The following is a 25,892-nucleotide window of genomic DNA, read 5'->3' on the forward strand; positions in this document are numbered from 1 at the left end:
ATCCTCCTTTGTTATAAATGACAAATATTTCGTCGCAACCAAGTCACCAGATCCGATCCCTTTAGTCTGGAGTCTCTAATAAAGGACTGTAGAGTCCTTTTACACTTTAAATGTAGGCAGCTCCACAAGACAGAGAAGGCCATTGTTGTCTCAGTGAGGCGACTCATTGGATCTGAATTTGCTCACCACCGTTCGCCATCATCTCCGTGAAGACAGTCACAGTTGAGATAAGGCACAAACATTTTGACACCATGACATCATGGTGACCTCGGTTATACATTTAAAGTGTGGGCTCCACGTGAATAATACTTTTTAATGATGAAAGATACTATAAAATTGAAAGGTGACACTTAAATTATAACAAAGTGAGTGGTCAAAGGTGCGTCACATAAGTGTTTGAACTCTCGCATACGCATTACCATGAACAAGTGTGTTGAATTGGGAAAGACAATGAACCACAATATCATTTTTGTTTGAGCAACTAAAAACTGAAAACGTTTAAAATTAAAACAAAGTCATAACTACTTCTACTTACGTGGATGTCGGAGTGGCAGCTTTTTTTTTTGTTTGTTTGTTTTTTGTGTTTGTTTTTGGTTTGTTTTTTTAATCCAAGGTTGAGTCACTGCGGCAGCAGGAGCTCCTAGGCCCAGGCTTCCATCCCTCCAGAAACCTCCAACTCTGAAGGACTGCAAAGGTTGTTCTCCAAAGTGATCAACCTGCTATAATTTGACTCGCTTCCTGATGATTTAAGCTGTGAACCCGGAGATCAGTACCACGTACACCTCCCACTACCTGATATGGGTACACAACATCCTCCGTGACCAGCTCCACAAGCAGATGTAAAACATAATACTATGTTATTATTACTTATTACTTTTAATAATGTGTCGTTATTAAAATAAATGCTGGTGCACGAATAGACAGTACCTCTCTGTTTGCATAGTTTACTCTCTGTATACACAAATGAATATTTGTGTTCCATTGAGAACATATTCTAATAAATATATGCCGTCTGCAGGTGAAATGTGGGGAACGCAAGGAAAAGACAAAAGCAAACTTTATTCATCATATAATGGAACGATCATGGGTTATTAACAGTGAAACAATAAAGGGGAAAAGCAAAAACTATATATATATATATATATATATATATATATATATATATATATTTTAGCAATGAAATGTTTCAATATTAGCTTATATTTAATTATATTTCCCAGTGTTGCCTTTTGCCTAATGCAGCTGGAAATTTGGAAATATGTTATCTTTTAACACGTTTAATGGCTTGAATGTTTTGGTCGAGAAACCAGAAAGATGTGCCTATTGAGAGTTACTTCTTGAAAGTAATGATCATCTCCAGTTGGTTCTGTGAAGACAGCAGGGTCAGCAGTGATCATCTGAATCTGAGTCATCATTTTTTGAATAGGAAATTCACCTTCAGCTCCTGGTTTGCTGCTTTCAGGAACTGTATTTCTTCCATGTGCTTTTTTTCTTCCAACTGGCGTTTTTCATTCTCCCTCTTTTCAATTGCATCACATTTAGCTTTTTGTTCATTCAGCTGCTTCCTCAGCTCCTTCGCCTCACTTTCCAACTCGACAATCTGGAGACGGAAAGTCAAAGTTGCAGACGTTTAGACTCGAGAGTCAAGAGGCATTACATGTGCAGGAGACTGTCTTTCAAAGAGCAGAAGTGAAAGTAATTCAACAGCGTTACTCGTTTCTCCACGTTGACTTTGTCTTGCTCGGCCTGCAGCGCTTTCCTGATGCCGAAAGCAATGCTGCTTTCGTACAGAGTCTGATATGCAGCAAGGGTCAGTTGAATCTCATTTCTGACCCTCAGCAGCAGCAGACCTCTCTCCACACAGTTGATGGTCACCTGTCTGATCAGCTCATCTGCAACACAACATTGGATCACATTATCATCTTTAACAAACTAAACAAGCCTTTTTCTCTTTTTTACCGAAACACTGTGAGTAGATTTCTCTGCGGGTCGGGCACAGTCCAGTCTCTCTCGCTTGCTTATGCTGAAGTTTCAGATCCAGCTGTTCCTCCAGATTCATCACGTCTGAGCGTGTGCACGGTGCTGTGGACACGTACTGCATCCACAACTGATTGTCTTCCATCCATTCTCTGAAATATCAATCTCATCTTAACAGCTCGAACCTTCAGCATTTGAATGGACTTCAAACATGTACCTCGGTGGAAGCATGGCGTTCAGGATCTCTTCATTTTGCCTGTAGCTGGACTCCGTCACCCCGGATTTGGGTTTAGGAGGTGGTGGAACAGGAGAAAAGTCAGACTGCTGGTGCGGGCTCATTTTTAGGGAACGTCCCTGTGTTCACAAAGAAAACGCAAAAACTAACAGACAGCACAAACTTCACATTAAACATATTTTATTACAAGTACAGCTGTAACAGGAGATGGTTAAAGTTGTGTAATGCTTTTTCCCCCCCAGTAAACTCACCTTTGGTGATTTGACATGTGTGTTTTTGGCGATTAAAATGGGTGTATCATATTTTAGCAGCGAATCAGCTGGTGGTATCATCGTGCTGCAAAAGTTTAATCCAGTTTCCAGAAGCTGGTGCGCAGTGTTTATGTTGCTATGGGAACGTGGATCCGGTGTTTCACTGTAATGTGTCCGTTTCGCCAAAATGTAGAATGTTTAATTTATATATACATCTCAGCCCAATAATCACGTTTGCCATCGCGTTTAGAGTGAAATTGTTTATTTCACATGAGTAGTGTAATGATGTGTTGCCCTGCTGTTCTGAAGATAGACATGTAAAACAAAAAACAGTCTGTCTTTTCTGTATTTTTATAGTATTCAAATTATTGTATTTATTTTATATTGTCTTTTTTTAGCATTAGTTTTATACTTTTGGGGGGGAATGTACGGTCGCTGGAGCAGCGGAACCAAACACACACACAATGTGTCCTCACGGGATTATTTTTCCGGTCACCACCGGAAGTCGTCCATGATCGCATAACGTCTGATGTGATGGTCTCATGCGCTTTTGTTCGAGTTGTTTTGAGAATCTGCGTTTGATTTACATCGTTCGTATCAACGTCGCTCTCTGAAACAAAAGGCAGGATGGCCAAAGAAAAGAAGCACCGAAGACGTGACTCGCCGGAAATGAGAGTAAAGGTTAAGGAAGAGAGGCTGAGTCCAGTTAGGCCGAAGAGTTCACGACGCTCAGCGAGTCCTCCGAGAAGAAGAGCGAACCGGTATTTACACTCAGTTTAGCTCACCCCACATGCGGTTTTTCTTGTTATACTCAAAATACCAGACGACATGTGAAGAACACGTGTGCTGTGAATGGGTTATATAAAGCCGTGTGCGAGCACTTTGGAACGGATTTAGATAAGATTTGCAAACACTACTTGCTTTTACAACCTTGCATTTATACATTTTATTTTCTCTTAAAGTCATCCGATTTGAGTAAACAATGACAAGTTCACTGCATGACCTGCTTTTAGTGCGATTGAGCGTGTCGTAAGCAGGACGTTAAGTTTTGGACGAGAAGTTGAAACAGGGCCCGTTGCGGTGGGAGAGAAGTCAGTTACATTCATTTACAGTGTAGTTACGTTGTGTTTTTTTTTTTAGTTCACCTCAGAGGGCAAGAGATCGCTCACCAGCTCGAAGAGCAGCGTCTCCGGCCAGGCGCGGCAGCCGTTCACCAAGAAGTAGAAGTCCTCACCGTGGAGCTGAAGTCAGGATAAAGCGGGTGATTAGGTTTCTGAATACTTCCGGTTAAAACCAAGTCTTTCATCAGTCACATGTGAACTGTCGATCTGACATATTGTAAGGGTGATGTTGTATGTGGTTATAACCCAAAATCATTATGTAAGTTGACTCGCGATGACCAAATAATGAATGTGTTCTTTCTGAAAGGAACGGGAGGAGCATCGAGATGATCGCAGAAGAAGAAACGAGCAGCCGGAGGAGAGACGGAGCCGGTGGGAGTCAGACCGACCTCAGGAGAGGGATCGCAGCCGAGAGAGACACAGAGAGCGCCGCGCACTGGCCTCGCAGCAAGAAGAGCGGCAGCAGCACGACGAACGCCGGCGGGAGAACCGACAGAGGCGAGAGGCGGACGGAGAGCAGGACTTTGGAAAGCCTGAAGGCCAGAGCAACAGCCCTAATGCTGCCCCCGCCGAGAAAGAGAAGCCAAACTTTGGACTTTCAGGCGCTCTCACAGAAGACACCAACACATTCCGGGGGGTGGTGATCAAATACAACGAACCACCTGAGGCTCGTATTCCGAAAAGAAGATGGCGCCTGTACCCCTTCAAGAACGACGAGCAACTGCCTGTCATGTACATCCACAGACAGAGCGCCTATTTGATGGGACGGCAGAGGAAAATCGCCGACATCCCCATTGATCACCCGTCTTGCTCCAAGCAACACGCCGTGTTTCAGTACAGGTAAAACACACACCTGGATGTGCAATGTGTTTTGTTTCGGCGTGTTCATGGTGACCTCATGCTTGAGCTTCCTGTAGCCATGTTGTTAATCCAGCACCCTGTACAAGGCTGTAAAAACAGGCCTTTCATTAGACTAGAAGTGCCTTCTAATGCGTGTAAGAGGCAGTTTTTGAGCACACATTATGTTCTGCTTGTTTTGGGTGGCAAGCTTCCAAGGAGGTGTATCACACCTCATTATTTAATCCTAGTTTACTGGCTCCGGAGCAAGAGCCATTTGAAATACCTATGTGGTATGTAATTGAGAGCCAGCTTCAAAGATCAAAACAAGTTGTGTGCGCCCTTCATATTGTTTATTTTTGTTTATTTCGTGTGATTTCATGTTTTTTCTTATTTCTTGCAGGCTGGTGGAGTTCACCCGGTCAGACGGCACCCCCGGCCGCAGGGTGAAACCCTACATCATCGACTTGGGCTCAGGCAACGGCACCTTCCTCAACAACAACCGCATTGAGCCCCAGCGCTACTACGAGCTCAAAGAGAAAGACGTGCTGAAGTTTGGCTTCAGCAGCCGCGAGTACGTCCTCCTGCACGAGTTCTCCGACACCAGCGAGGTGGACGCCAAGCTGGAGGAGGATGACGAGGGACTGGACGAGTAGTTTGACCTGTCTGGATATATGGTTGACTTTACTTCGTAGGTGAAGTGGAGGTTATGATTTGTGCTCTCTGTATTTAGCTGATTATTGCTGAACCCTGCCACAACCCTCTCAAAGACTTTGAAACTCAGGTTGTTTGTACATTGTCATGTTATTACACAGTATATTTTTAGATCAAGCAAACGATTAGAACCAAACATGCAGCTGAACTTTTCGTCATTGGCCTCAATGAATGTAATCTCAGTTCCTCCTGTCATGCATACACAACTCTCTTCTATTCTGTTACGGAGGAGGAGAACAAAGTCAGTGAGTGCTTTTTGTATATACACCCGCTGTTTTGTTTTGTCCACACAACGTTGATGTTTGATTTTCATATTTGTAAATAAACAAGTCAGAATGGTTTCCATTCATTCACTGCGTCTCTCTTTAATGAAAGAAATAAAGGCAGAGACTGGACAAATCATGTGACACAAATCTATATAAAAAAAAAAAAAAAGATATATATATATATATATATGAAATCGTATAATCTATAAAGGCCACTTGAATTTAATTTGCAATAGTTGATATGAACTTGTAGAAGAGCCTGAGTTTCAAAAATGAAAGTTGAAGTTGAATTATAACTGATGTGACTAAAGTGCAACCGTTTTAATGTTTAATGAAGTTGAAAATTACACGTATTACAGATTCAAAGTCGTATTTACCTGATTTTTAAAAAGGCATTGAAATGCTTATGTTAGAAAATGTTTGATCTGAATTAATAAATCGTGATTTAAGTCGAAAATATAAATAAACAAAACTGTAATAAGCCATGAAAAGAGAGATTACAAAGTCAAGACAGAGCAAGGTAAATAAATATAAAAAATATCGAAATGAATTTAAAAAAGGATTAAATTACAAAAGTAGGCGCCAACTTGGCCTGAAGAAAAATAACAAGTTGCAAGGTCTTGAACTATAAACTATCACAATGACGACATGAAAACTTTAAGTCTGCATTTTGTTCGATGGAATCCGTGGTTTGAATCACGTTGTTCTGTCAGTGAAGCTTCGGTAGAGGTCACGAGAGAGTCGAGCAGGCCGGTTTCGGTGTCTGCAGAAGCAGCGGGCGGAGCTCAGCAGGGAGGGGACAGACCGGAGTCTGGAGTCGGACGGAGGCGTGGATCCACCTGGGGAATTTTGTGGATCCACTCGTGTGAAAGTGTCGTGGGACATGCACTGAGCAGAGTGGCAAAAATGTACACGACTGAGCGCCGGCGGATGAGTCTCCGCCACGAGCTGAAGCGCAGAGACCCGGTGTGGGTGTCCGCGGGAAGTTTGTGGCAGGACGCGTCTGCGATCGAAATGAGCTCCGGTAAACATTCCGTCTCTCCGCGGAGTCGCACCAGACCCGTGTCCGTGGCCTATATCACCAGCCAGGACGCGTCCGTGCCGCACACCGAGGAGAACTTGTCCCTGAAGAGTCTCGGTGAAGCCTGCGGGGACGCCCACGCCGCGCTGAAGACCATCCCGTTCGAGAGGCTCTCGATGGGCACCACGGAGGTGCTGGACGGATTCTACAACGCAGGCAAGTGCAGGCATGCGAGGACCCGCGAGGCTCCACGCAGGCTGATCCTCTTCTCATCTCCTCAGACGTCGCAGTGGTGGAGATCACCGACTCTTTCTGTCAGCCCTCCATCTTCTACCATCTGGGAGTGAGGGAAAGTTTCAGCATGACCAACAATATCATTTTGTACTGTTACAAACAGGACAGTGATCTTCACGCCATCAAGGTCAGTACATTAATGCTTCTGATATAGCCTTCAAAAATCTCCATAAATTAGTTTCAGTTGTGGATTTCAAAATTAATTAAAACACGTCTAAGAAATTAAAATAAATAAATGTTTATAAATATCAGTTTAAGACTGAATGAAACTAAATCAATTGGGAAAGAAAATATCTTCATAAAGCTTCATAAAATTAAAATTAATACATGAATGAAATGTTTACATTAAATTAGGATTGTTTACATGATGTTTACAATTAATAAATCTGTAATAACCCACATTAAAATGACAAATCGTTCCGAATCCAAGTAAGTGCAGTTCCTATAAATTGTTTGTGGTCGTAATCTTGTGGTTCATTGAGATTTCTGTCTGCACAGGAGCAGTGTGGGAGCTACACCTTCATCCCCTACGTGGTGTCGCCTCAGGGCAAAGTGTTTGCCTGTGATGCCTCCATGATGACGGGCATCAAAGAGTTAATGCAGCCCAGTTTCCAGCTGGAGCCACTGCTGACCCCTCTGGTGGAGAGGCTGGTCCATCTGTTCAACAACGTGCACGTACAGTCCAGGTTTGGTCTCACAGGTCTCGTCCTCGTAAACGCAAAGGCGATTCAACTGTGGTCTGTTCATGGCAGCGAGTATTTCCGGGAGTCTGTCAGACATGAGATCCGGATGGCGAGAGAGAGACTGACTGGGAAAGATCTGAGCGACGAGCTGAGTCGCATCCAGCAGCGTCTGGACAGCGTGGAGCTGCTGACCCCAGATATCGTCATGAACCTGATGCTCTCATACAGAGACATCCAGGTGAGTGCTGTGCTGCTGAACCTGTTTGAGTCGTGCATATACATTTCATAGATCTTATTTTTGATCATATTGCCTAAAGGCTTTCATTTTTATTATTGATTTCATTGTTTTTTTTACCTCTTTGTTGTACTTACTCTCATGCGTCTTTTTCACTTGGTGTTGGAGTCTATCCCAGCTATTTGGGGCAAAAGGATTGAAGGCACCTGGATAGTTTTGTTTTTTGTCATCACAAGACCATTAAAAAAAGACCATTAAAATAAAATAAAAGTTTCACTAAAAAAACTCTTAATTTTCTGTTTGCATAAATAGAGATAAAAAGTTTTAAGAGTAGGAAACAAAATGTTTTGAGTGAAAATTCCCTCATTTACAAATAAAATCGAGTTATTGATGCAACAACATTTAGATCTTATGTCACAGTAAAAGCCATTTGAGATTAAAAGTAACAACTAAAATAATCACACTGAACTTAATATTGAATTTATTTATGATTTAAAAACTTGTTTTAGGTTTAAAATAATGCAGTTAATGAAAAAGTAATTGATGCACTAAATAAAACAAAAAAATATGTAAATAATCATTCAGAATAAAAATAGTTTTTTTTATCTTAAAAGTCGGTTTCAAAGATAAAAAAACACATTTAAACTCATTTTTTTTAAAGGATTGTCCAGCTTTTGCATCATAACAACAATTGCAGTGAATGAAAGTCGATATAAATATACAAATGAAAGACTGCAAACTGCTGTGTACTTACATGAAATGAGTTTTAAAATACTAATCGTACGGGTGACACGTGCGATCGTTATCTCAAATCTGAGTGTCGGGTTATTGCTGCTGTGAAAGGCAGGGTCAGATTCAAAGCGATATCTGGTGTCACTATTGTTTAAATGAAGTAAATAATTCAGCCTCTTTTGTGTGCAGGACTATGACTCCATGATCAAGCTGGTGGAGACTCTCAATGAGCTGCCGATGTGTCTGGTAGCAAGGCATCAGAATATCAAGTTTCACTACATATTTGCGCTCAATAGGTACCGATTTAGATTCAGGTCATGTAATCCTTGGATATTTTCTTTCTCACCCTCATTCAGTATTTGTTCCTCTAACCAGGAGGAATCATCCGGGTGACCGAGCCAAAGCTTTGAAGGAGATTCTTCCCATCGTGGAGTCCGGCGGGAAGGTGGCCTCGGACGTGTACTGTCTGTGTGGGCGGGTCTACAAGGACATGTTCATGAGCTCGGGCTTCACTGACCAGCACAGCCGGGATCAGGCCTGCTACTGGTATCCACACCTGGTGACGCCTCTCTGCTCCTTTCAGTGATGAGTAATTCCAAGTATCACTTCCAGGTATGGACGAGCCTTTGAGACCGAGCCGACTCTTCACTCTGGTATCAACAACGTGGTGCTGCTGATGGCAGCAGGTCACGAGTTTGAAACTTCAATTGAACTGCGCAAAATAGGTGCATAGTCACACTGTGGGAGAAAACATTGTGATGCCCTCATATGAAGGGTTGAGGTGTTTGTTGCGTCTACAGAAGGAGTCGCGTCCTCACAATGCAGCTACCATGGCAAAACAGAGAAACAGACAAATTTTATTAGAAAAATTATTTTGAATACACGACATTCTTTAGGAGAAAAGCAGTCATGATTTTTATTTATTTCGCTGTATAAGTCAATGATCTTTTTCAGTATTGAGATATCAGTTATAGTAATGAGCTCTGTGGGACGGCTGCTTGTAACAGCATGACAAGGCACGTCAAAGAAACAGAGCTCGTGCTACAGCTCTCTGCCTTGAGAGCAATGAATCTTCCGAATATTCGTGGATCCAGACGGTTATTTAGAACACTACTGATGTAATGTTGTGTTTCTTGCTCCGTTATGAATATTGCCCTTAATTTTTATTGAAATCTTTCCACCTGTTTTTCAGTTATTTTGTACGAAAGCTCTGAACTGCCATGTTATTTTTATTTATGTATTATCTTGTTCGTACAAGATAATTCTTACGTTCGTACGAGAAAAAAAACACGTTTGCACGAGATAATTATTATGTTCGTACGAGAAAAAACATGTTTGTACCAGATAATTATCACGTTAGTACAAGAAAAAAACACATTTGTATAACATAATTATTACATTCGTACGAGAAAAAAACACATTCTTATGAGATAATTATTACGTTCGTACGAGAAAAAAACATGTTTGTACCAGATAATTATCACGTTCGTACAAGAAAAAAAACACATTTGTATAAGATAATTATTACATTCGTATGAGAAAAAAACACGTTCTTATGAGATAATTACTGCATTCGTATGAGAAAAAAACATGTTCGTACAAGATAATTATCACATTCGTACAAGAAAAAAACACATTTGTATGAGATAATTATTACATTCGTATGAGAAAAAAACACGTTCTTATGAGATAATTATTACATTCGTATGAGAAAAAAACATGTTCGTACAAGATAATTATCACATTCGTACAAGAAAAAAACACATTTGTATAAGATAATTATTACATTCGTATGAGAAAAAAACACGTTCTTATGAGATAATTATTACATTCGTATGAGAAAAAAACATGTTCGTACAAGATAATTATCACATTCGTACAAGAAAAAAACACATTTGTATAAGATAATTATTACATTCGTATGAGAAAAAAACACGTTCTTATGAGATAATTATTACGTTTTATGAGAAAAAAACATGTTCGTACAAGATAATTATCACATTCGTACAGAAAAAAAAATGTTCGTACAAGATAATTATCACGTTCATACAAGAAAAAAATGTGTATGTTTGTGTGATAATTATTATGTTCGTATGAGAAAAAAACATGTTTGTGTGAGATAATTATTACGTTCGTACGAGAAAAAGACATATTCTTACGAGATCATTATTGTGTTCGTACGAGAAAAAAGCACGTTCATACGACATAATTATTACGCTCGTATCACATTCGTACGTGAAAGAAAACACATTCGTATGAGATAATTGTTACGTACGTATGAGAAAAAAACATGTTTGTGTGAGATAATTATTATGTTCGTACGAGAAAAAAACACATTTGTATGAGATAATTATCACGTTCATACAAGAAAAAAAACATGTTTGTGTGAGATAATTATTATGTTTGTACGAGAAAAAAAAATATTTGTGTGAAAAAAAGAAGGTTCATATGAGATAATTACGCTCGTGCGAGAAAAAAACATGTTCGTACAAGATAGTTATCACATTCGTACGTGAAAGAAAACACATTCGTATGAGATTATTATTACGTTCGTATGAGAAAAAAAAACATTCTTACGAGATAACTATTACGTTCGTACGAGAAAAAAGCACGTTCATACGATATAATTATTATGTTTGTACGAGAAAAAAGCACGTTCATACAACATAATTATTATGCTCGTATGAGAAAAAAACAAGTTCATATGAGATAATTGTTATGTTCGTACGTGAAAAAACATGTTCGTACAAGACAATTATCACGTTTGTACGTGAAAGAAAACACATTCGTATGAGATAATTATTACGTTCCTATGAGAAAAAAACAAGTTCATATGAGATAATTGTTATGTTCGTACGTGAAAAAACATGTTTGTACGAGATAATTATCATGTTCATGCGAGAAAAAAACACGTTCGTATGTCGTATGTCTCTTTGTCGTCCTGGAGCTTCTTAAGATGGTCTTCTGACAGTCCGCGGCTTCTCAAGAAGCTGCGCACGATACCATGGTGTCCGTCCATTGAGAAGCAGCTGCTGTCAGAGCATTTGCTCGACGGTCTCCGCTCATCCCACATCTGATGTACAAACGTGTTTTTTTCTCGTACGAACGTCATAAATATCTCATACAAACACGTTTTTTTTTCTTGTACCAACATGTTTTTTTCTCATAGGAACGTAATAATTATCTTGTAAGAACATGTTCTTTTCCCCGTGCAAACATTAATTGTCTCATACGCACAAGATAATACATAAATAAAAATAACTTACCATGGCAGTTCAGAGCTTCGGTAATTTGGGACAGACAGACATAAATAAATGCCTAGCTACTAATCCAATAGCGAAACTCGAAGTATCCACTGGTGACGTGATCACGTGTGTAACTGATTTGAGTAGTATTTTGGCTCCAGATATAAACACATCAGTGGGATGCCAGAAAACACATGTTAAAGATGCCTGTGTGAGTGTGAGATCAGTTCTGATGATTCATCCTGGTCTGGTTCTCCTCACATATAGGTGTCACCATCAGCTCCCTGCTGGGAAGAAAAGGCAGTTTGGAAAAAATGAAGCAATACTGGGATGTTGGATTTTATCTGGGGGCCAATATCCTGGCTAATGAACACAGGAAAGTCATCGAAGCCTCAGAGAAACTCTACAAGCTGAAAGCCCCAATATGGTAATGGATAATTCAATCCAAAGTGAAAAACCTGCTCATGTTGACTGTACTGTAACTGTGTTTCAGGTATTTAGGATCCATCATGGAGACTTATATTCTTTACCGTCAGTTTGCTAAACCTCCAGAGGTCAGGTCTCCGAAGCAAGACACAGTGAACTTCTGGATGGAGATGCTGTTGCAGGCGTGTAAACCAACCGTGTCCACCAGCCGCTGCCCAGTAAGATCAATATGTCCAGCCGGTGGGGAACAAAAGTGGGACAAGAGGGCACATACTGTCAGATGCAGACTTCCTCCTGGGGAAAAAAAAAACAAAACAATTTTTATTCAAATTAAATGCCGATCACCAGCTCCAAGTTTGAGGGTGGGAAAAGGTGGTTTTCCCACTCAGGTCAGAAGGGAGTCTTTGCCCCAAGAAGAGGAGTTTACGCATCAGGGGTCTTATGTGTGGGATCAAGTGATTGACCAAAGGATCAGGCAGGATTCAAGTGGCCATGGTCAACTTTGTCCACAAGTAGTGATGACCTGATGAAGCTTCACGAAACACTGTCCTCCGTTTCATAGGACACTAGATGGAACTGTCTGTTCCGTAACCGTTGGATGACTATTTCAATTGAACCTCATATCATTTTGAGCTTCCCTGCTGTGACTCAGATAAGCAGCAGAAAATGGAACGATAATTTTAAAAAAAGTTATATTGTTTTTTGATTTAGAGGGTGAAGGTGGGAGACCAGTTGAGAACCACCACTGACCTTATAACAGACCCTCCTCCACCAGTGTGTAATGTAAACAGTCTAAAATAATGTGTGATTTAAGGTGCTAATTCTGGAGCCCAGCAAAGTCCTTCAGCCGTCCCTGGTGTCGGTCAGCGAGGAGGACGAAAGTCGCACTGTCCAGTTGAAGCACATCACCCCCCTGAAGGTATGCCCTGTGTATGCACCCAACCAGGAAGAGGCATTTCTGGTGAATATTTAATCAGTGTGTGGGCGAGCTTGATGTGTCTGAAAAGAACCTTCGTGCTCTTGACTTGTCTGTTTTACATACAAAGGCTGCGCTGAAGTTGCTCTACATACTTTAAAGCTGATTTGAACGGGTGTGTTCTGAATCCACAGAAAGGCTTGCATCAGTGGACTTTCCCGGCGTCTGCAATTCGGGGAGTGAGGTAGAGTGAAACAAGTGCTGACAGCTTTTAAATATCTTCTCGCAGTCGTGGGTGTGTTTGCACCTCCGGGGAACGGCGGGACTCAAAACACCGGCTCTTCTGAGCAGTCGTTGTTTTTCCTCTCACTCCGGATTCCCCTCTCTCGATCAATGACGTTGTACTTTGACCTGCTGTGTCATCACCGACTTTTCTTTCAAACCAAGCGGCCGCTGTGTCGCCTTCAGACCAAAACTCAATGAAATTCTTCTTTAGTGTTGACTGTGTTTCAGCGCGGTATGAGTCGAGCTTTAAGAGTGTTTAAATATTCAAGGCTAATATACAAATATTTGCAGAAGCCACTCGCGAGCATTCACTTTCCTCTTTTCTTTGCTCCGCCCATTTCAAACATGTGAATTAAGAGGAGTGACAACACAATAGAGATGCGGTGAAGCAAAGTGGTCTGAAGCAAAGGATTATGGGACATAAGAAATATTAGTAAATGAGAATAGAATTTGGATTTGGATTAATGGACTGAAAAGTGGCATCTACAGATTTAGTTTGCCCCAAGAGTTAGAGACGTGCGACAGGCTGAATCATAGGTCCCATACCATTATTAGATGTTACATGAAATTACTAGTAAATGCAGATTTTTGTGGCCATGCCCCTTTTGTGGCCAGTATATATATATATATATATAAATAAATTCAGACGTATTTCAAGAAGAGTACCTGACTTGGTTTCATTAAATGTCATTTAAATTCAGAAATGTAAAAACAACATTAGGTGTTTGTTATATCCTACTTATCAGTACACTCCATTTCTTTCTTAAAATTTGCTTATTTTGAATGTATATATGGTTTGTTCTCCTCAAAACCATTTTGCCACTTAGGACTGAACATAAGCGAGCATCAGTGTTGTGCCTAAAAATAATACTCAATCACACGCTGTCTGACAAATGATGATGCAGGGCTCTTAACGTCCATTTTCTCCTCTGAAGTGCTTCGAAGATTGATGAGCGAAGCTGCTTCCTCTATGTCCACTACAACTCGGACGACTTCCAGATCTGCTTCCCGTCCGAGGTTCACTGCAAAGGGTGAGTGACCGCACCCTTGTGCGTGCGCATCATTGCCGTCCGCTAAAAGAGTGATTCGGTGCTTCAAAAGGAATCAATAACATCAGATCTTTCCGTGCATCTTTCTCTTTCCAGGTTCTGTGAACTGGTGAACTCTTTGGTGCAGCAGGTGGAAGACCCCACTAAGGACCTGGAGCACCAGAGTAAGGGGATACTGGAGGTCAGTTACAGCCCTCATTCCTGGGAGTTAAGACTGGTGGCTATTTAGGGCGTAGCTTAGCATGCTAGACGTTGGGGCAAAAATGAAAAACATCAGTAGAGTTTGTTTGTTGTACAATGAATGTATACAATACACGTTTTGGTTTTTATTTCAGTTGATAAACCGTGTTTATGCTAGTTTCCCACGACAGGGAAAACTTCAGTTGCTGTTACAACCGTGTAATTGATCAATCTGTCCCTAAAACAGTCAGATAAACAACCTGATCCACGTGCTCAAATCATAGCTTTAGCCACGGAAGGTTCCTCATTTTAGTTTAATCATGTGGTATGAAGCGGTTTGGCATCCCGCCTGTGACACCATTTGTTGTTTTGGAAAACAAATCAAGGTCCTGTCTAAAACAATATACCATGATGGCATCATCTTCCACAACCTCTACTTCTACTATACTTTATTTTATATACATCACAGTTCACCTTCGAGGTGAGACCAAAAGTAATCTCAAAAATTCCACATCCCATCTCACCAATATCTCCAAGACTGTCACTTCTCAAAGGCCTTCTTCTCATTCTGCAGTTCATCTACGAGACCAATGAGAACGGCAACAAGGTGATCCTGGGGAAGGGGACCTACGGGGTGGTTTATGCAGGAAGAGATCTGAGCAACCAGGTCCGCATCGCCATCAAGGAGATCCCAGAGAAGGACAGCACGTACGAGAATGACTCACTCCGCTCTTGTTTTTCTGAGGGACAACAAACCACAGTGATTCTTCCTGTTGATATTCCCCCTATGATCCCCAAATTTGGACATCACTTGGCAGGCGCTGCTGTGCTTGCTTTATCTGAGAAAGCTCCTCTCTTACCCGGAATCCGTGGGGAGGTTTTCTGAGTTTCCCAGAATATCATTTTCTTAAGACGATGCAAAAATATGTGTGAAAGTAAGGCCTATATGTTTCATTTTATTTAAATATATTTTAAAATGTGAAAATATTTCCCTCATATTTGTGTATTTAATAGCTTTGCTAAATTATTATTAATTTATTTGCTTATTATATTTGTTTTTTTAGTGTCATTCATAAATATTTTTTCATTCTTGTGTTTGTTCTTTTTCATCTTCATACACGTTTCTTGATGCTAATACTTTGCTTGAGGAGTTTTTAACGACAGTTAATATGTTGACTGATGCTGTGTAATTCAGATTGTAAATCTGTTTCAAAGTTATGCCTTATGTCTGGCTCTCTCAGGTATTCTCAGCCACTTCATGAAGAGATCGCCCTGCACAAGAGACTCAAGCACCGGAACATTGTCCAGTACCTGGGATCTGTGAGTCAAGATGGCTTCATCAAGATCTTCATGGAAGAAGTACCAGGAGGTATGAGTTGAAATTCATTTGTTACATGTATTTTTCACAACTGAAAACATCAAAGACGTCTGCTATAATATTTTTATTTATTTATTTTTATTTTTATTTATTTTATTTTTTATTTTTATTTTTATTTGGAGATGTCTGAGCTTCAGGTTTTGGAAGTGAACTCTTGCATTCAAACAAAAACAAAAAGAATCCTTAAAATGTTTACAACAACAATAATAATTATTATTATAATTGTAATATTTTTATAATTACGTAAATTACAATGCAGATTCAATAGACTGCAATTGTGTATGTTTTAATGTCAGAATATGAGATTTTCTTCTGTTCTTCCATTGAATTAAATTTGGTGTGCACTGGCATAATATGAACGTGTATTTTGTAAATTCAATATTAATTAAAGATTAATATTGAATTTACAAAATACACGTTCATATTATGCTTCTCCTCAGATCTGTTCACACTGTAATTCAAAGAGAGGGACCCTATGTGTGATATTATCACAAAATCAAAAGTAATCCATTTAGGAGAGATGAGACTCGGATGTTATGCCATCAGATAAGGCGGCTTCCTTGACCAGGATGTCGAAGCATTGCATCCACAGTCATGAACTGCACTCTCAGTAAAACAGAAAAAGAATGTGCACCTGAAAAATTCACAATGTGAGGTTTACTTTTTTGATCTGAAGAGATTTAATATCCAATAACATTTTGCGGTACTTTGGTCACATATCAATTTGAGCTGCCATTTTGCTGACATCAACAATGCTGGCCGTGTGACCTGTAAAGTGGGGTAACCAAAATGAGACTTTTTGGACCTTCCTCCACTTTCTTTTTAACATCATACAAATGCGTCCTAAAACATTTTAGCTCCTAGCATAGCAGGGCTAATGCCACGTATAAACTAGTGTGGTGTACCACCACGGCTTAAATAACAGCCACCCTGCTGCAACATCGAAACACCTCCAGACTTTCCAAAAATCCATGGAAACCCTGCATAGAATGGACTTAAGTTGGCTACATTTACAGCTGAACTCCGTCTCGCTTGTTTTTGAATGGACACAGATGGGAAAGGTCCATGCTTCCTTTTGTGGAGTTTAAAAAAAAAGATGTGATGTCATTGTATTTCTCCTCGGAGCCGGATGAGTTTTGAACCACCCACTTCCCCAGAAGCGACTTCTTGCACAACTGCACATCCGACTTTGAAGGTAGTGCTCTAGAGCCCTGTCCTAATATAGACTTCCTGTCGTGTGTTCCGTTGCCAGTCACCAAGGTCAATTTGTTCAGTTGGAAATTATTGGGATGAATCATCCATCATCCTATGTTTTTATTCACTCTCGTGTCATTTCATTGAAGCGCTTATTAACCTTTTATTTGATATGTGTATATTTATTTAGCGAAAAATGACCCTATTATCTTATCGAGACAGTTTAAATATGACACATGCATCAACATCTGAGGATTAGAATTAAACCCCAGGCCACTGCAGACAGTTAGAAGATGTTGAAACCAAGTTTAAAGTTCACTGAGTCGGAAAATCCGTTTGAAAGTTATGTTGTTTTTTTGGGCTGTTGGTTCACAGTAGCTGAGCAAGCGATTATCATTTAAAACTTCTTCCAAACTCCTGGACATCGCACTAATAGAAAAACTGAATTACAGACAAATATTTGTATTGTAGATGTGTTGTACCATGTGATAAAGTTGTAATGGTACTTTTTTCTTTGAAACTCTTACTTTGACAAACATCTTTTTAATGACTGTACAAATCAAAGGTGCAGAAATAAATGAGTGAAACACAGAAATACTGCAGCTATTCAAACAACACTGGTCGCCATCTGTACGCCATACATAACCAGGCGTGGAAATATATCCACAAATACCCTGCTCATGAAAACTGAGGGGATTTTATTCAAGCTTTTTATCCTTGTTTCTCCTCGCAGGGAGTCTGTCGTCGCTCCTGCGCTCCAAATGGGGTCCTCTGAAGGACAACGAGACCACAATCATCTTCTACACCAAACAGATACTTGAGGGCCTCAAATACCTTCATGACCATCAGATCGTCCACAGAGACATTAAGGTGAGGCAGTCTGTTTTTCTCATCCTCTTCCCACCTGAAAAGTTCTCATTTTACAGCCGTCCTCTCTGCTCCCTGCAGGGCGACAACGTGCTGATAAACACCTACAGTGGAGTTTTAAAGATTTCGGACTTTGGGACGTCCAAGCGCTTAGCAGGAATCAACCCCTGTACCGAGACCTTTGCGGGTGAGCTGCGCCATGTTAATGGTTTATAAAAAGATTATCAAACTATGGGCCGCAATTTAATATCATGACTTTAAAATCGAATTAAATTACTTATTTAATTTAATACAGGAGGCTACGGTCCATCCAGACCAGAACCTCCCGTCACAGGAACAGCTTCTTCCCCTCGGCCGTCACACTGTTAAATTCATGAACAGTCTTGTTGTTATGTTATTCTATTTATTTTATTTTATTTGTTTTTTTGTTGCACTTTATTCCAAGGCACTTTCCTAGTCAGTGGGCTCCCCACTGACCATGGCAATAAATTTGATTCTGATTCTGATTCTGATTCTTATCCTTGGGGCAGTTGTTTTCAATGGATGACTTAAAATTTGTAGTTGCATTTTATATGAACCCATGACTTCGTAGTCCATCATGATTCATGCGATGCAGTGAGCTAAGCTTGCTTCTACTGTGGAATTTCATCTTGTGACTGCAGACCCTTCTACCCTTCATCTCCATCCTTTCTCACAAATAAGACATGAATCAGAGAAACTTCTGTAGGTTTTCTTCTGTAGTCGTATCCACCACCTTGTTCTTTCAGTTCAAGGACAACTATTGGCTCAGCTCCATCCTCTGCAGGACATTAACTCCTCCTTTTAGGCTCACACCTCAATTGAAACCAGTACAGCACACTCCAACCTTCACCAGTTCTGGTGGTTAAAGTGATCGAGACATTTCTCTCTGGTCATTTTTAGGTGGGAGGTGAAAAAATAATGGGCAGTTTTCAAGTTCCAAACTACTATTTTGGCTCTGCAGCATGAGCGGACCGAATTGTGATTGACTTTTGATTATCTTTTTTAAGGCACTCTCCAGTATATGGCCCCGGAGATCATCGACCAGGGACCTCGTGGCTATGGGAAGCCGGCTGATATCTGGTCCCTTGGGTGCACTATTATTGAAATGGCCACTGGTAAAACACCCTTTCACGAGCTGGGAAGTCCTCAGGCAGCTATGTTTAAGGTAGGAACCAGTTCCTCAGAATGTTCACAAAACAAGCTTTCATGTTGAAGTCTGTGGTCCTTACTTCATTCAAAAGGTGGGCATGTTCAAGATCCACCCTAAAGTCCCTGAGTGCATGTCAGATGAGGCCAAGGCCTTCATTATGAACTGCTTCGAGCCGAACCCCGATGATAGAGCCACTGCCACCCAGCTGCTGCAGGACACCTTCCTGAGGTCATCGCCGAGAAAGGTCAAGGTCAAGGCTCCAAAAGAAACAGACTGTGACTTTCTTTCATCAGGTGGGATGTCTATGCATTTCCTTTTTCAGACGTTTTTAGGACATGTTTACAGTCCTCATCCTCCTTTCCGCAGGTGACTATCATCGCAGTTTGTCCGTGCCCATCTCCATCTTTGTGGAGGACACCGACTCGTACTCCGACTCCATCGACCTGTCCTGTTCACTGGACCTGAGAAGGCCCCAGTCCTGCATCATGGAGGATGAGATAGAGACAGAGAGCCCACCGAGCACCAACAGTTTCCTGCCGTGAGTGAAACTTCTGTCTGCTCATCAGAGTTCTATGTGTTTACGTCAGTAGCTGACCACAATGAGGCCTGACTTGTTAGTGAATCTACATCCTACAAACACAATTTTTTTCGCTGAATGCACCGTTTTTGTGACTTGTACTTGATGTCTCTGCCTCCATCTGCCTTCCAGGCTACCTGAAGATTCTTCTGTAGATCTGAGCAGTCCAGCGGCCACAGAGGAGAACATTGGTCTATTCATGTTGAGGAAGGACAGTGAGCGGAGGGCAACACTGCACAGAGTTTTGACCGACTACATCGGCAACGTGGTCTCTAATATTCAAGAGTCTGTGCCTCAGGTCAGTGTGAGGACGACACCTGCAGAATTCTGCTCCGAGTTAGAAAACATTCTAAAACAGAAACTTTTTTTTTTAAGTGTGGGGAGATCTTTACTGCCGAACACATCACGAAGCTCATCTGCTGTTTGCGAGAAAACATCAGATCCCCAGACAAGAGGCAGTTGACCAACGGTCTGCTGGAGCTGCGAGTCACGCTGCTGAAAAGCGCAGTGTCGCTCAATCGCCTGCAGGCGGTGCTGTTCAGCTTCCAAGATGCGGTGAGTTTTGATACTTTAGATGTAAATAGATCGTCTGTACTAGTCCTATAAATGATCAATGACTGGGCTGCCATATTCCATATATATATCTGTTCCACTTGCAGGTAAAGAAGGTGTTGAAGCAGCAGCAGGTGAAGCCTCACTGGATGTTTGCGCTGGACAACCTGCTGAGGCAGGCCGTGCAGGACGCCATCACCATTCTTCTACCAGGTTGTGCTGGTTAAATAAATCATCCTGATGAATTCTAGTGATGGTCTGAAGAAGCGCCAGTTTTTTGCCTTAATACGTTAAAAAATGTTAAAATTCACATACTTGACAGCAGTAAAGAGTTGCCTCTGAAAAGGCGGATACTGTTTCATGAGCACATCACTGCTGAATTCTGACCAATTGAAGTGAAAAGTACAAATATATACATACCTCGATACATCCCTGACTGTTCTGTGTTTTCTCCCGCTGACTCTCAGAGCTGAAGCTCCAGCTGCAGTCCTCGTTTGAGGTGGAAGAGAGCAACACAGAGGAGTCAGGAAACCCAGAAACCCCAGTCGCCCCTGTGCCCGACCAAAAATTTGAGCTCTTTGCCTCTCAAGAAAACCAAAATAGCCGACCTGCGTCCCAACCGACGGTCGCCCCGGACCTCGACAACAGCTGCCCGCTGTCCGAGACGCTAAAGGATCTACAGCTGGAGACGAAACGGTCTCACATCTCTCTTCTTGAACTCAATACGGCACCATGGCAACATGCAACTTCACACGAGCTCTTTTGGTTTCAGACTGCTGAGTCAGCTGAGTGAGAAAGAGCGGGAGTACCAGGAGTTACTGAGGAACTGTGTCCGGAGGAAGCAGAGTGAGATTGACGCTCTGAAGAAATGCGCTGAAGGTGACATTTTTGAAAACATATTTTTCATGCTTAAAATTTGCTTTGCTAAATAAGGGTTTTTTTTTGCAGCAGACTGTCCACAAGATGTCACTAGAATTCTTACATTGAAACATGAACTTGAATTAAATGGAAGCTATTAATATAATAGAAAAATCAGACCTTGTTCGATTCATGACAAAAGCAGTGTTGGAAGTGACCCTCTTCATGGCTGAATTGTCACTGACCACTCCTCTGCCTCAGGCCCTGGATTTTTGGTTCAACTTCGACAGGCTCAAACTTGTTTTTTTTTTTTCTCAGGAACGATTTTTCTGTCTGAAACATGCTTGTTAGATTAACGCTAGAATGATAATGTAACACGTTCTGATCTGTTTTCCCTCCTAGATGATGAGTCAGCGCCCCCGAAAAGCTCTAATCTTGACGTGAAGTCCTTGGTGGATTGGCTGAAGAATGTTCCCGTTGATCAGGAGACGACCAATACGGTTGGTTCAACTTCACTCTGGTTGAAAAGCAGTTTGGTGTTTGTTAACCAGAGCCTGCTTGGTGTGTCTCAGCTGCTCTCTCATGGGTTCACCCTGGACTGTCTGCTGGACATGGCCTGCAGAGATGACTTGATGTACTGTGGACTGAGGTGAGCTCCTGTTCCCACTGTTTCCATGAAAAACCACTAAGGGCACTTCAGGTTGAGTAAAAAAAAAAAAAAGAATTCTGGAAAAAGTAAATTTAGCACCACGTCCATGTGTCTTTTGTTCAGCTAAACAGCAATGTTAGTTTATAAGCTATGTTCAAATCTGTGAAAAAGTATTCACACGCTATAGAATAAAATATTCCCTTCTGTGTTTCTTTCCACTGATTCTTTTGTTTTCCTTTTACAGAGCAGGAATGCTGTGTAGAATCTGGGCGGCCATTACGGCTCACAGGAATGCTAACAAGGACAGTGAGGACACTCCTCTATAACCTTCCTATAGACAGATGGATGAACTGCACAAAAACTGAAGACAATCTCCACTCATTTAAACTTGACTCCACCACCTCCTTGTTCATTCATGTAAATATTAATTTTCAGTTGAGTTTCTGTTGTATAAACGTTCTCAGGGAGACCATGTGGAAACCTTTATGCAATGTGTTTAATATGAGAATGCCGACGAATTAGAACATTTCATCATCTGTATTGCAAACACTAGTTGTAACTACTATTATTATTTTTAATAAAAATGTTAAGAAACAGCCTCAGCCAAGACAAATAAAATATTCAATAAAAAAGGGTGTGAAGGTCTATGCTGTTGACTTATTATTAACAAGGCTGTAGCATTCAATGAAACTGTATAAACAAGCACTTTTTGGACAAAAATGCAAAATAATTATCAGACAAATTAAAGAGAATGTATGTGCATATGTTATGTCATACATTATGCAAATATAGAGGTTCTGAAAAAGGGCATAAATGAAATGTATTCATTTATATTCTTAAAAGGTCATACATTTGTAGGCACATACATTTCTTTCATAACTGCATTTTTGAAGGTTTAAAAAAAATATTCGATGGAATGTAAATGTACAACTATTGAATAAATGTTAAAAAAAATGTGATTTTTACAAACATAGGACAGAAATTGTTTTTAAAAAACTGTAAACCAAAATAAGCAATCTCTGGAGAAATAACTGTCAAAAATGTTTGTTTTAATTATTATTATTATTGGTAGTAGACATTGTTGTTGTAGTATATGCAGTATCTTGGGTACATTCTTTCATGTACGTCATGTACATGTTCCATGAAAAAGTAAAACTCACCAAATCTGAGTTGTTTTTGTTGAAAATGAAATACATATTTGTTGAAAGACAGAACCGTGCTCCAAATTTGAGAGAAGGAAAAAACGAATATGTTAAATAAAAGGTGCGGTGAATTTTTTTTTACATCATATGAGGTGTATATATATATATATATATATATATATATATATATATATATATATATATATAATATATGTTGAGATCAAAGACACAATGATAGCATCAAGGCTGTGCAGCAGTTCATGTTTGTTTTTCTTAAATGCATCTGGTGACTTATTCTTCCTGACATCCTGTTTTGATTCCAACAATAAAAACTCTAAATGGTTCCGACCAGCTGCCTCTCAGGATGTCACGTGAGCGTAGCTGTCAGTGAGGATTGTTGAGAGGGCGTGAAGTCGGTTGGCAGAAGTGTGAAGTCTTAAAATTTCCTCATGTGTTTTTAATACGATGATGTCTCAGTGGAAACATCACAAAAGACTTTGATTATGGCTTGAAATGACTGCTGCCACTACTATAAGACAAGAGCATATATTAGGGTAAAAACAAAAACAGTTCTTGATATGTGGAATGTTCTCAGTAGACGGTCATGACTTCACCTCCTTTTGGGCTTGGCCAGGTCTGGAATCTCTAACTGCTGATGGAATGAGTCACGTCTGACTTTGTTTTGAGCATGTGACTGTTAACGTCTGTTCCAAGAAGCATATTTTATGAAGCGAACCGTCAGTCTGTCAGGGCATACGTATATTTAGATCTGCTTCTTTGTGGGTCAAAGGTTCGTGAACTCACTTATGGATCACAATCTTTAGTTCATTACTGAAGGAATACGCAATGCAACCTCCTCCAAAATAAATTCATTGGACTGTAAAAATACAATGAAAGAATAAATCCATTATTAAAATGTTTCATGTTTTTATGAAATATTAAAATATTTAAATGAAGAATTAGTTGGTGTTCGACTAAATACACCTCTCTCGCACTCCAAAATGACATAGCAATGTGGACTTCACTATCTTTATCATGTAATCCAGGTAGTTACTGAGTACACCGCTCCAGCTCTTGCACTGATAATACGACAGCGAGGGCGTCTTGCTTGTCAGAAACGGGTCATATGACTCTTCTCGAGCAGAGAAAAAGCAAACAAATGACTGTGCAAATGGAACACCACGTCACTCTTCTCATGTTTGACCAAAGAAAACAAACGACGACACCAAAAAGTGTTTATATAATTGTCTGTTATGAACCCATTTGTTTTTATTTCCTTATTTGTCATGCCTGTTGCAAAGTACGGCCCGCAGGCCACATGGGGCCCGTTGTGTTTACTTATCCAGCCTTGACAGTGAAACTGAGCATGTAAACATGTTTTGATATTATATTGCTATATTGACCTAATTTCCACAATTATTTTTGTTATTTTATTTGACCCACACCTACACAAATAATTGTTCATGATAATTTTGGTAAATATTTTACTATTTCTGTATAAAACTTAAACGGAAAAATATATTTTCTTTGCCTTTTAGCATGTAAATTAATAAATATAACAATTTCCAACATTCCCATCTTTTCCTTAAATATTTGCTTTTATTTTGAAATCTTATTTCCCCTTAGGTCTGTCTGCAAATTTACATGAGCAACTTCATTTCTTACTACCTTAGATGGCTGCACATCACAGTCTCACTGCGTACTGTTTACCCCTGAGATTTCCTAGTAGATTTCTCTCTTCAATGCCTATGTGCTTGTAGCTGAACTGCTAGCTGTTAAACACCGAATGATTTATCACCAATTCATGCGACTCTTGTCCATCTACCTTTCATAGATCCCTTCGCCTCCGCTTTGTCTAAAGGTCGGACTAAACCTCTGATATTGGCATGATCTTTGGGGGATTGAGGACACTTCACCGAGGGGCCCCAGAAACATTAGAGATTACTGATCTCACCCTTGTCCTCCCCAGCCCTGGTCGAGCAACACTCCTGCACTCACCAGCTTGCTGTGCAGGACTCAATAAAATATTCATTAAGATTTGCTCCTTCAGTGTGGTTTGTGGCTTTAAAAGATGCATCCAGTTTAACAAAGATATGACTAGAATAGTCCTCCAAGACTTATGGGGAGCTTCCACACGACACAACATGATCGAGTGGCAACAAATTATAAGCACATTCCTGTCTCACTTGTCCCTTATTTTAGGTGACAGAAACATGAAAATGGCACTTATAAAGCCTCAGAATAAAACTCAGCATTTTCTGATTTCTTACGTTGAAATACACTTCGATTGTTGACATTAAAACCGCTGCTTCATTACTAAAGAGAGGCGTTTTAATCCCTGCAGTAACCCACTGGTCTGAATTAAAACGTCTAATCTCCCAGTATCTATTTATGTGTGTTAAACCCGTATTACGCATTTTACTGGTCATTGTTGAACCCTGCGTTCCATCACACAACAACAAACCTGCTGCTTTTGATGTGAAAATACATTTTGTAACACTTATAATAACTGATCAAAGCAAAGCTTTTTTGTGATTTTTGAACACACTCAGAGAGCGCAGACCTCCTCCAATCAGTTTGTGATTGTTTTTAACCCAATATTACCGCCGTAGATTTTTTTTCTGTATAATTTGAGACCTTTTAACCATATCATTGATAGCATCTAGCTTGGTCGGACAGCAGGGGGCAGTACTGTTCCCTCATCACACCTAGCATTTGCAAAGATGGTCGTGCTTCAGGTCTGTCAGAGTTAATGCTGCGTTCAAGTTGTCCTCAGAAATGGGAAATTCCCAGCTCTGCCTTGCAAATGATGTCACAACATTGGATTTCCGAGTCGGAAGGTGAGAGAATTTTCACCACGTAGAGTTCGCAATCCCAAATGGCTTCCGCAAAACCAAACAGGACATACGGTAGAAGTTTATAAATTAAATACACAGAGGGAAACAAACACTTTTGTATTTCCTCTACATCCCATAGATTTTCTCGTTGTAAACAAATATTTATCAAGAAGTTGCTTGTTTTCAGACAGTGCATGCTT

General features: G+C 40.4%; 3 protein-coding genes across 3 annotated transcripts; 2 read left to right on the forward strand and 1 right to left on the reverse strand.

The window, feature by feature from the left end:
- Positions 1 to 1,162: 1,162 nt before the first annotated feature.
- Positions 1,163 to 5,484, forward strand: snip1 (Smad nuclear interacting protein). The gene is made up of 4 exons (XM_053881260.1): positions 1,163 to 3,224; positions 3,604 to 3,724; positions 3,892 to 4,424; positions 4,825 to 5,484. Exons 1-4 carry the CDS (start codon positions 3,091 to 3,093, stop codon positions 5,075 to 5,077), a joined length of 1,041 nt encoding a protein of 346 aa, XP_053737235.1. The 5' UTR covers positions 1,163 to 3,090; the 3' UTR covers positions 5,078 to 5,484.
- Positions 1,203 to 2,688, reverse strand: LOC128768400 (axonemal dynein light intermediate polypeptide 1-like). Its single transcript, XM_053881263.1, has 6 exons — positions 2,464 to 2,688; positions 2,195 to 2,331; positions 1,960 to 2,129; positions 1,714 to 1,892; positions 1,436 to 1,600; positions 1,203 to 1,366 (listed from the first exon to the last, which is right to left on the reverse strand). Exons 1-6 carry the CDS (start codon positions 2,542 to 2,544, stop codon positions 1,331 to 1,333), a joined length of 768 nt encoding a protein of 255 aa, XP_053737238.1. The 5' UTR covers positions 2,545 to 2,688; the 3' UTR covers positions 1,203 to 1,330.
- Positions 5,485 to 6,253: 769 nt separating the features above from the next.
- si:ch211-1i11.3 (mitogen-activated protein kinase kinase kinase 5) lies at positions 6,254 to 22,340 on the forward strand. The gene is made up of 28 exons (XM_053880739.1): positions 6,254 to 6,638; positions 6,704 to 6,843; positions 7,215 to 7,402; positions 7,469 to 7,637; positions 8,556 to 8,662; positions 8,742 to 8,912; positions 8,979 to 9,091; positions 11,879 to 12,038; positions 12,105 to 12,255; positions 12,852 to 12,956; positions 13,148 to 13,197; positions 14,174 to 14,269; positions 14,384 to 14,468; positions 15,042 to 15,175; positions 15,709 to 15,836; positions 17,773 to 17,909; positions 17,988 to 18,093; positions 18,935 to 19,092; positions 19,169 to 19,370; positions 19,444 to 19,615; positions 19,787 to 19,952; positions 20,030 to 20,209; positions 20,314 to 20,419; positions 20,674 to 20,902; positions 20,979 to 21,085; positions 21,467 to 21,564; positions 21,637 to 21,713; positions 21,958 to 22,340. Exons 1-28 carry the CDS (start codon positions 6,308 to 6,310, stop codon positions 22,037 to 22,039), a joined length of 3,948 nt encoding a protein of 1,315 aa, XP_053736714.1. The 5' UTR covers positions 6,254 to 6,307; the 3' UTR covers positions 22,040 to 22,340.
- Positions 22,341 to 25,892: the final 3,552 nt, after the last annotated feature.

This window comes from Synchiropus splendidus, chromosome 12 (assembly GCF_027744825.2).
Source record: "Synchiropus splendidus isolate RoL2022-P1 chromosome 12, RoL_Sspl_1.0, whole genome shotgun sequence".
In the NCBI taxonomy this organism is placed as follows: domain Eukaryota; kingdom Metazoa; phylum Chordata; class Actinopteri; order Syngnathiformes; family Callionymidae; genus Synchiropus; species Synchiropus splendidus.